This window comes from Oreochromis aureus, linkage group 4 (assembly GCF_013358895.1).
Source record: "Oreochromis aureus strain Israel breed Guangdong linkage group 4, ZZ_aureus, whole genome shotgun sequence".
Taxonomy (NCBI): Eukaryota; Metazoa; Chordata; class Actinopteri; order Cichliformes; family Cichlidae; genus Oreochromis; species Oreochromis aureus.
Genome location: NC_052945.1, coordinates 28,682,142 through 28,693,428, shown reverse-complemented (window position 1 = coordinate 28,693,428; position 11,287 = coordinate 28,682,142). Strand labels below are relative to the sequence as shown.

At 40.7% G+C, this 11,287-nt stretch overlaps 1 protein-coding gene across 1 annotated transcript in view; it reads left to right on the top strand.

Moving 5' to 3' along the window:
* Positions 1–1,552: 1,552 nt before the first annotated feature.
* Positions 1,553–11,287, top strand: part of LOC116326875 (microtubule-associated serine/threonine-protein kinase 1-like) — a 39,785-nt gene continuing 30,050 nt past the window's right edge. The window contains exons 1-2 of the mRNA XM_039610957.1: positions 1,553–1,689; positions 10,680–10,774. Coding sequence (XP_039466891.1) covers positions 1,670–1,689; positions 10,680–10,774 — 115 coding nt within the window. The 5' untranslated portion in view covers positions 1,553–1,669. The remainder of the gene's footprint in view (positions 1,690–10,679; positions 10,775–11,287) is intronic.

Sequence of the window (11,287 nt, the reverse complement as noted above, 5' to 3'; positions counted from 1 at the left end):
CAGAAAGGCACTCCAGAGGGTCATCAATATGGCCCAAAAAATCATTGGACATCCTCTTCCCTCCCTGAAGGACCTGTACAGCACTCGCTGTCTCAAGAGGGCACGCAGCATCCTACGAGACTGTACACACCCAGGACACCGGGTGTTTAAGCTGCTGCCGTCTGGCAGGAGGTTCAGGCTGCTGAGGTCCCGAACAAACAGACTGAAGGACAGCTTTTACAACAGGGCAATAGCCCTAATCAATGCAAATAGCTGACCTGATTGGCTACCTGCCTGGACTTTTTTTAGGGGGAGGTAACAATGTTTAAAACAATAACAATAATAATATTTATATTTATAACAAGGTGCAATAATAATTAATGTGCAATAATAACAGTGTGCAATACACATAACACTTATTCTTCTTTTTTATTTCTAAGTTAATATACTGTGTTGTGTTGTTTGTGTTGCGTTGTGATGTGTCATATCGTGTCGTGTTGTGTTATATGTAGTGCCGACGTAGGACAGTTTTTGCTGAATTAAATTCTGGTTTGTAAATTTTTGTATTACATAAATAATTAGAAGGTGTTTGTGTCTGTGTAGCACACCTGTGCATTTTATGTATGTCTCTTACTAAAGTTTGTACTAGCTGATGAGTTAGCAGGCTACCTTTAACTAAAAAACAAAACAAAGGAAAATGTAAAACTATAAAGCTTTAAAATGAGAAACCACAAACCAGTGGGTGCTATCACCATGGTTACATCATCTTTTATGTATTGTCGCACTGATCATACTGTGTCAACAGTCTCTTGTGCCCACTCCCATCTACACTCAAGCCATCCCAAGTCACACATGAAATGATGTCAGAGATCCTGTTCCCGACTCTGTTTCCAGACCATGTTCTGCAACCATCTCCTCTTTTCCACCTCCTCTCCCTTATTTTACCATCTGAATTCAGTCTGTCGCTGTCTCCTCTGCATCACATCCCATTTGCCTCTGCAGGACACCACCAACCCACTATGTATTATAGATGAGCTCACTGGAGTTGGCTTCAAATTCAATCTGCCTACTGCAACCATTCATGGGTAAACACAGCCATTGATAGTTTGCATGTGTGTGTGCATGTCTGGCTTACTACATCAACATTAGCTTTGCTTTTTGATTCCATTCAAATCTTTTTTTTACTTATGTAACTGTCCACATGTCCTTGTCCTTTGGTCATTTCTTTAGTCACTGCTGAGATAAATTAACCTGCCTCTACTCTCCTTCCTTCATTCCTGGAATAAACAGCCTGCAGTAAAAGCTTTTAATTTCGCATCGACTTCAGAGGAAAACACAAAACAAAAGCACAAGTAACTCATAAAACTACATTGTGTACTATGGCACCTTAGCCTTGAGAAAATGACCCATAATTCCCTGCCGCCTTTTGTTGTTCCTTTCTAAAAGAGAGACCCACCCTTCCTCCCCGCATCCCTCCCTCTGTGCTGTGCTCCCTCTCTCTCTCCCTCTCGCTCTCTCTCTCCTTTGGTTCTCTTGCACTCTTGCCCAGACACACAGACACCAGCGCACCTCTAAAGGTTGTGGGAGCCACAGTATGCGTTGCATTGCGATAGCATTTTGCCAGAGACCTGCTGCTTTCTGACTTCTCATCGCCCAGCTTTCAACTACACCGAAATACCGAACGAGCAATATGTTCCGACGCACTAAAAGGTACACCGAGAGGCTCGAGACAGAGCAGAGGCGATTCAGTTTCTGTGATGTAGGGTGTGGTAGGACCGGCTATCTGTTTAATCTCCTGATCCTCTGTCCTTTTTCTTCTTTCCTACAGTTTCTGCAGTATACAGATAACCTCTACTCTGATTTAAAAACTGCTCTTACTGTCCTACTGAAGGTAGCCTGCATGGAGTTCAGTTTATAAAATGTTGCCATTAGAGGCAATGTAAAAATTAAAAGTTGCATGAGATGCTTTTATGGTTTGCTGTTAAAGTGATAATCAGTCCAATTAATTTAATGCTGAATCATCTAAAACGATCCAGCTGCTTCAGCGGAGTCCTGACACATGCGTTCACTTTTTTATCTGCAGTCGATTGCTGTGAAATTTTGAACGTTCGGTGTTGTCAGAGGATGAATCCGACTGATTTTCCTCATCTCCAGAGCTTTCATCTAGCAGCACAAGTCAGTGTTGTCACAATACCAGTAACGTCCAGTTTAGCATCAAATGACACTGACCTAAGTCATATTGCCAAAGTCAGTCAATCAGGGTTTGTGCTAGATTGGACTTGCCAGATGAATGCTCTAATCTGATTGGTTGTTTTGCAGTCAGAAACCTGATGATGCTCTGGGCATTTAAGAAAGTTGTTGAGGTGTGAAAGTGAGTGTGAATGTTTATGTTAGCCCTCCTGGCAATCTTTTGTAGAGTGTACCCCACATTTCCCTTAAGGAGGCCTAGAATTCAGAATTTAAAGCGACTCCATCACAGTCGTTTTGTTTTGTTCAACACAGACTCCAAATGTCTAAATAATCAAGATTGCTCAAAAAGCCTCAAATATGAAGCATGAAGTATTCTCTAAGCAGAACTTATTAGTCACAGTGAGTGAAAGAAACCTAATTGTCTTAATTTCATCCTAAAAATTGTACCTTTTGAGGAAAAGCTAGTAGTGAAATATTATTATTAAAAATAATAATGCATCTGTCTTCTTATTGGGGAGTGGCCAAAGCATCACGGATCCACTGAAAATGAAAAGTTAATAAGAATCCTGACTCTTGACATCTTGACATATATATTGTATATAAGGCCCTCACTAAAAATTTAGACCCTAGCAAAAGATAAGTCGAAAAGTTACATCAGTGACTCATCACAGTGACATTTCTAGAAGCACAGCAAGTAGACCGATTCACATTTGAAGTAATCAGTCAATAATTATATGAGCCAAAAATGAGTCAGGCAGAACCCCACGTTTAAAATGGATTTTTATAGACTGTGATTCACCGATGCTGAGGTATTTCTCTGGACTTGGATGACTGGGTTGGTTATTTGGGGAAAGTGTTCTTTGTAAGATATTGACTTCCTGTTAGGCGATTTCACTTTCATTTCAGTTGCAACTTTATTGTGAAACACAGCAGCTAAAAAGTGCAACTATAAAGAGTAATGTCATTATCAGATTTTCTGAATTAATAGTCCGAGCCATAATATGACTCATGCTTAATAGATACTTTTAATCACTCCGTTGTCAACAACCTGACAAAGTGAGGTGACATTTGGGCACCGGGGGTTTTCTCTTTAGTAACAGCAGCAGTGGAGGTCATACTGACTCGCTCAGTGACTTTATTCTCCATTCCTGATCAGGGATTAAAATAGCTTCTATTACAGAAGAGAATAGACTCTTGCTATGGCCCACCTGAGCCCAGACGCACAGGCAGACAGATGGGAATATGCCAAAGTCTTGCCATTTTAGTATCTGCCACACTCCTGCAGTGATACTGAAGCCTAGCGCGTGGATTTAGTTAATGAAGAATGATCGGATCACGACACTCTAAACACTTCCCTTAAAAACATATTTCTGAAGGACTAAGGCAACGAGATATGGAAAGAAAATCCCAGTCAGGAAAGATGGAAGAAAGGCATTGGGTGATTAAGACAAGGAAAGCGATGGAGGTTGAAAAAGAAAGAGGTTGTGCAAGAGGTGAAAGGAGGAGAGACTGAGATAGCATGCAGGGCCCTGGGGTGGTATCTGTGTCTGCTCGTCCATTAGGGACCAGCTCACTAAGGTTACGTGAGCACGTTAGAGATTCATACTAGCTTTGACTGTCCTCTCTCTCTCACTCTTTATTTCTTTTTCATCTCCCTGTCATGCACTTATTCAGGTCGTACATGGGGTATGTTAAGTAAGGAAAAATATATGTAAAACAGTGTTCAGATTGAAGTTTTGGTTTTTCTTTATTCAGGTGTGTATATGTGTACTTGAATGGCTGTATTTGTGGGGACCTGCATTTTAGACCTTGAAAGTGGGGACATTTTTGGAAAGTGAGGACATTTTGGCCCGTGCTCACTGTCTGACACGTCTTAAATAAAAATAAACAAAGTTAAGCGTGCATGTGTTGTTCTCATGTCATGGGGGCATGAGAATATGTGTTGGTTGCTTTAGGGGACCTGACTTCTTTGTGTGATGATAAAGGCCCTGTAATGTAAAGCAGTGTGGTGTGGTAGTCGATTTATATTCTTCTGTTGGGAAATTTTTATGTAGTACACTTATGTACACTTACTTGTGCAGTGCATGAATTGTAACAATGTATTGTTCTCTCTACTCAGTGATGCTAATGATGCCTGTAACATTTGACTGCTAGACACAGCGTTTTGGGAACATAGGTTAGGTGGGTGATTTTTAGGATGTCAGGAGTCAGGATGCTTTCTCTACAGCTAAACCCCTTCCCCACATGGGAAATGTCCAACCATAATATAACTGCCATATGCAGACATAGCAGATCTCTCAAGGTTTCTGTAAAATTTCTTTTCCTGCCCCCAAAGATGAAGAATCTACGGTTTGAAGTAATCTCATATAAAACGTCTCCATTATTTTTATTACTGTCCTGACATATGTAGTGTAGCAGGACCCAGTGTTACAGGCATCAGACGCTAGAGGTCAGAGGGAAGTGAGTGGAGACAATGTGCAGTAATTGGCGAGTATTGTGCATGTTTACCTCAGGTGCTGTGGCTCAGGTGCTCTCACAAACAGAAAGACATAATCACACCCAGTGCACGTGCGTTCACATTACACAGCTTTGAGACACACACATATCGTGTCCTCTCCACACACCACCATGCTGCCGGCCATACCCCCATCTTCTCCTCATAAACACGTCTCCTCTGTAACTAAATAAACCATTACGCATCACTTAACCAATTATGTGCAAACCAAAGGAGGTCCGTGGGAGGCTGAGGCACCTGGGTCTGACTGTAGAGTGTGTCCTACTAAGTGATGCAGTTTACCCCCAAGAGGAACCCAAAGTTCAATACCTACAAGCTCATACAAGTATATCTCCTATTAAGCCCTGCTTTCAGTGAAGGGCACTCTTTCCTTTAGTGTTAGAGTAATGGGACTCTTACACCCTTTGATCCTCTTCCTCCTCCACTGTCTCCCTCTCAGGGCTCCTCTTACAGAAATCTTGCTTTATAGATCCTGCTCCTGTCTGCTGCTCTGTACTACTGCAGACTGACAAGAAAAGATTTGAACCTGTTACAGTAAACAAAACAAAAAAATATATAAGAGTGTTTCATCCTTGCTGATGGGCTTTGGATTCCTGTCAGGGAGCTTTGGGACCCCGGAGAGCCGAGGAAAACTGGAAATGAAAAAAAAAAAGCAAAAATAAGAATGATGGTGTCTGTTTGACTTTTCTCTTGGCCATGGTGCATTCAATGAGGCAGTGCTTTTGACATTTAGCACAATGCTTGGTGTAGCTGAGTGGAGATTTGATGGAACCGCGTGAGGACAGTGTTTTGCCCCCAGGCTGTCTCCATGACCATTTTACTGTCTGTCCTTGCCTTTTACTGCTGGTCATGTGGCCAAATGGACAATACTGCCAGACCTACCTACTTACAGTTTAGATGGAGGAAAACAATCAATACACTCTGTCCATAGCCTGCACAAAACCCACTCTATCTACTGTATTTAATAAAGCCTGATGTCATACCCTAATCTTACTGCAGAGATTATATGATTAATTGCTTACTCAGCTAAATTAATCACGATTAATGGTGACCTAATACCAATTTCCTAGCTCCTTGTTGTGGGAATTTTCCTTCTTCTGTCTGCCTTTCATGAGTCCCTTTTGACCCAACAGTGGTTTTCCAGTCATTATTTAGTAACTATATAAAGTCATAGAATGTCTTACAACTTTTCCATAGAAATTAACAAAAGAACATAAATTATGAGGACTGGATTTAACTGTATGTGTATCTGCTCTAACACAGGCAGAATCTCAGGAAGTCACTGTCTAAATAGGGGAGGATTCACAATCTCAGTTTCCTGTTTCGTAGGTTGGTTAGTGAAGTTTGAAGCCTTGAGTTAAGTGTTTTGACTGTTTCCATTATTCATTTTCTTTAAACAGACATTATATGCAAGGGTGGCTGTAAATGCACACTCAGTAGCAGTAGGTCAGACACAAGGGAGCCCAAGTTTAAAGCATGCCCTCCTCTACAGTATTTGATTTTCCTGTCTAAGACTTTATTATTTACTCAGGCCATAAACATATGAGGGACATGTTGGATTGAAATAGTAGATATAGTTTGATTTTAGGTTTTTTATGCTGCTTTAAATGTAGAAAAATGCCTTTCTATAAAGATGGACCAGTCAGGATTGACATAAGCGATATGAGAACAGTCACTTTGAGTCACCATAACAAGCTGCTTGTTTTATAGGCTGACATGCATTAGCAGAAGGCTAGTTTTATGGGGAAAATAGATTACCCTGTCAGAAAACTATTTTTGTGTGGTTAAAATTCGATCAAAGCACTGATATGAATTTTGTGCTTTTTGTGTCTACTTTTGGCTTCTCTTGTCTGGAAGCAGATGATATATTATACATGATATATGAAATATTAGCTGTTTAGTGATGAGAGAAGTGCACTGTAGCTGTAAAGCAGCATTAATAGGAAGTGAAGCGGCTCTCTGTAGATTAGCTTTGAAGACCAAAAACCTGCTGTTTCACCCTCCTTTGGCACAGATTCAGCCGAGTCATTTATCACGAATCATTTGTTAGCAGCAGCCAGACGAAGAAGCTTTAAGAGTTACTCAGTGAGATTTTGTATTTCAATAGAGAGATCACCTCCCAGATGTTGTAATCATTTTATATTTGCTTGTATGGTTTGGTTGTATTTATGACATTTTTATTCATTTTTTACATTTACTTTTTGTTTTTGTGGTGAGGTTGTGGTTCTCTTCCCTGAGTTATCCCCCACCTCATAGTGCTGCAAAAATAAAATAACAGACCTCTTTCTGTTTCATCATTTTCATTCCAACCATTTTATTAAGGCCACTTTATTACTAAGTCCCTATTGCTTAATTTCCTTTTACAGCTTACTTCTTTGTGTGCCCAGACTCTTATTTCACTCTCCCTCCCTTCACCATAAAGCAGTGAACTTCAGTGACTTTTTTCCCCTTTTCTTCTTCCTCTCTGTGGTCCCGACTTGGTGTTATCTTATATCTCTCTGCTGCAGGCTGCGTAGCAACAACCCATCATGTGACCATGACTCCCTCCTCTCCACCACATTCCCTCTAGAGTTATAAAGCTACAACCTCAGTAACTTAGTAACAGAAATCTGAATCTTCATTTGTCTTAAGCCATTAAATGGTTCATAAAGAAAAATAAAATGTCATCATCCCATTTCCCCCTTTTCTCTGAATCATCCCTTCATTATTTACCTCCTAATGCTCATCAGCAATACTTTCCTCTACCAATTAAATCCTGACTTTTCTGGCCTGTCTTCTTCACCAGAGCCTCAGATCTGCTTCTATTTAACATTTGTAGAATCTCGTACGAATGAGAGGTGTGGTTACATCAATATGAAGCAGGGGTGGGAGTGGATGGAGAGTGTTTGTTTGTTTGGTTTTGTCACGGTCTATTCTGTATGATCTGCTCACAATGTTCCTCACGTGCTCTGTTCATGCTATTAATATATATAGACTGTGTATGTGTGTGTGTGTAAAATGGTTTAAAAAAACTGGGTCATATCTACCGTGTGTGGGTAATGAGCACCCCTGTGAGCCCTTTCAACCCTCCCTGCATCTAACTCTTGTTTTTCTTCTATTGAATTTGCAGTCACCTCGTTTCCCGAGGCGTTCCCTTTCCCTTATTTTACTTTAATGTCATGCTTGTTCCAGCTAACCCCTCCATCTCTCTCTCTCTCACTCTGTGCATCTCCTTTCTTGCTGCAGCATCTATTCCTTTACCAACCCCACCCCTCCACCCTCTCTTAAGCCACTGGCTAGTGCAGCCCATATTTGCTAAGTGTATTGGAGTGCACCTCACCCTCTCCTCCCACCCCTCTTTCATCCTGATTGACTATCCAGGAATGGAAAAAAAGCCTCTGTTTTCTGCTTAAGCAATGCCAAAAGACAGAATCGCTGGATGTGTATTAGATAAGGGTCTGCATGCTTAAAGCGTTTATTTCATGAACTGTACCAGAAGAAGCTCAAGGCCAAGTGCTGTGTGTTTACGCCCAGCCTCCATTGATTTCCTGCAGCACTGAGAATCCATTAACCATGAGCAGTCCTGCTGCCGAGTTTGTCTTTATATTAATCTAGTAGTAATCATCTTAATGAAAGCCTGAAACTATCATCATACACTGGGTTTGACTTAAAATACACGCATGCACTTGCTGAGATGGTCCCTTGCTGGGATCAGCTCAAGGTCACGGTGTCACGTCGAGAGCTTTAATGTGATTATCGAGATGCAATCAGTCCAGGTTAGAAAGTGTAAAATGGCAAAATAGCGGTTATCAGTTCAGTCTATTGGCATATGTGATCAATATCCGAGAAGCTACTTACACAGCTGATCGATCAGCATTCAGGTAATGAAAACAGATAGGTGATATAAGATGGAGCTTGCTCAGAAATGTGATGCGTTTACATTACTCTACAGAGACATATCGCAGAGTCACCATCAGACTTCACTGGATGTGAATGAATATAAATATGTTTGTTCAATATGAGCAAATAATGTATTCTGCAAAGTCACTGTAGCAGTGGAAGGATGCCTGATGTCAGCAGATCCACTTAGAAATGTGGAAAGTGTTACCAGGAATGGACAAACATGCAGTCACAGCTCCTTATCGTTAGTTCTGCGCAGGTTAGGCTTGGCTTTGCATAAAAGTCCAACACTGAAAACTGTCACTTTGCACAACTTGACAGTAGATGGAAATTTATGAGTTCAAATCAAGGCAGCTTTTTAGATTTATCTCCTATCTGCTAGCAAAATGAGCCTGCCCTTCATCCAAATGACCTTAAACCCGACACTCCAATCACTCAGGTTTCCCAGCAGTACACACACCAAGTTTAATATGGATGAAATGAATGGTGGTAAATACAGTGAAAAACAGACAGAAGGCCATATAACATAAGTGAAAAATAAATACGATTGTAATTTGTATTCATAAACACATTAGCAAAGATAAAGCTTCTATTTTATTTAATCTTTCAGTATAGTTGGGTGATAATATTCCTAGGGTTGTGAGGGCTTTCACATAGTGTGTTTGTGGGGCTGGATTTGCAGATGTTAAAACTTCCTCTTGCATAGACTCACAGAAAGTGCTGGAACCTTCCTGTTACCTGTGGTATACCTATGGTAATCTATTACAATAAATAATAGGTTTGGACCTACTTATACAGCAAGAATAATAATAACTATCGTGCCACAGTATCACTTTATTGTCAAAGACATTAATGCAACTGAAACAAATCATGGGTCACATTTTTGTACAAATATAGTGGTTCAACTTTACATTTATTTGGGGGAGATTAGGGCTAAATTAAGGCCCTCTGGTTCTCCATCTTGAGTATACTATTCATATAACCCAGCAATTCAGAAAAGATGGAAGTTGGATGGATGCATGGATGGAAATCGATCACTAAGTGTTGTGACCAGAAAAGATACTGTCACAGTCCTGTGTGATGTCATTCTGACATCACCAGTTGTCAGATATGACACCATTTATGTTTATAAATAAACCGCAATGAATGATTTCATCAATAATGAAAACTGGAACAATTCAAAACTCATTCTGAGACTGTGACCCTGCTAATGCTGCTTTATTAAGGTGCTGTTTTTGCTTTATATATTTATATCACACTTATATCTGCATGTGTGTGTGTGTGTGTGTGAGAGAGAGGGGGAGAAGAGGCGACACCTCTCCTCCTCACATGTGACCCCATGTGACAGTGGGCTGAAAGGGAAGAGAGGGGAGACCAGCTCTCCTCTTTATCTGGCAGCAGCAGAGATGAGATGGTGCTGCTTGCATTTTGTTTGTTCCCTCCCGTTTGTTCCCACTTGTATTTATTTGCATTTATTCATGCCCCATGCTCATGCCACCTTGAAAAGCACATTGCTTTTTTTGTTTGTTTGGTTTTTTGTCAAAATTAAATTACTCTGCTGCGGTGTGATTCTGACAGAATAAGTGGATCTAGTGAAAGCAAACAACTTGCTCTGTTTACTGCCTAATGGCAGAGTTAGAGATAATGATATCATGTGCAACATGAGGAACCCACAGGCAGGTTTGAAATGAGTCAGTGTGGTAGTGACTGCTATTAAGAGACCCATAGTCAGCTGAGGTCATAAAAGTGGACATTTCTGCAGTATTTCTCTCTCCAGTTTAAAAAATTTTTTTTTAGAAATATCATCGAAATCCTCTCTTCTTATCCTGCTTGTTGCCTCTCTCTCTCTCCTCCTACTTTCGCGATCCCTCCCTCGCTCTCTCTCCTCCTTTCTTATCTTGGCTGAGGGGAGGCAGACAGGGATGGATGGCTGAGGAAATTGAATTCTCTGTATCGCCGTCGCGCCCCTGCAGTGAGCTGCTTCATGTGTCCGCCTCTCTTCCGTCCACACTTACAGCTGTGCATGCATATATTTATGCACAGACACGGTGCTTAGTCACAACTCTGTTGTGGTAATGTGGATGTGAGTACATTTACATCTTTTTTTTCTCTACAGCTGTCGTACAAGCAACAGAAAAAGTCTGATCCTGACAACCACGTCCCCCACGCTGCCTCGGCCTCACTCCCCTCTGCCCCTCCCTGGACACCTCGGTATGTACAACAAGCCCTAATGCCTCCCCTGTGAGCTTGATTTTAATTGATTTTGATAAAAAATATAGGTGAAGATATTCCGACCTCTCCAAAAAGGGTTATTCTACTGGTTCATCATGTGTTTACAGTTTCTTAGTTTTATTCTTTTTCACTTCACTGCAGAGAGTTAGAAGATTGATCCCTCTCTCATGTCTGTATGGTTAAAATTAAGTTAGAGCTAGTAACAGGATAGCTTAGCTTAATATAAAGTCCACTTAAGGCCAGCGCCAAAAGCAAGTCAGTTGTTAAAGTCTTCTTTGTTAACATGTCCGGCTTTACAGAAGAAATAAGAACAATCAATTCCTGCTACTGTTTGTGGTTTAAAACAAAGAAATAATTATTGTTTTTGTGTCTGTGTGTTGCTCCCATTTAATTTATGCATCTTGCTAACTAAGCTTGCTAGCATTAGCTCATAATTTTATCACTCATCTGCTCATCTAAATTTACTTTTAAAAAACAAACAACACATCTGAA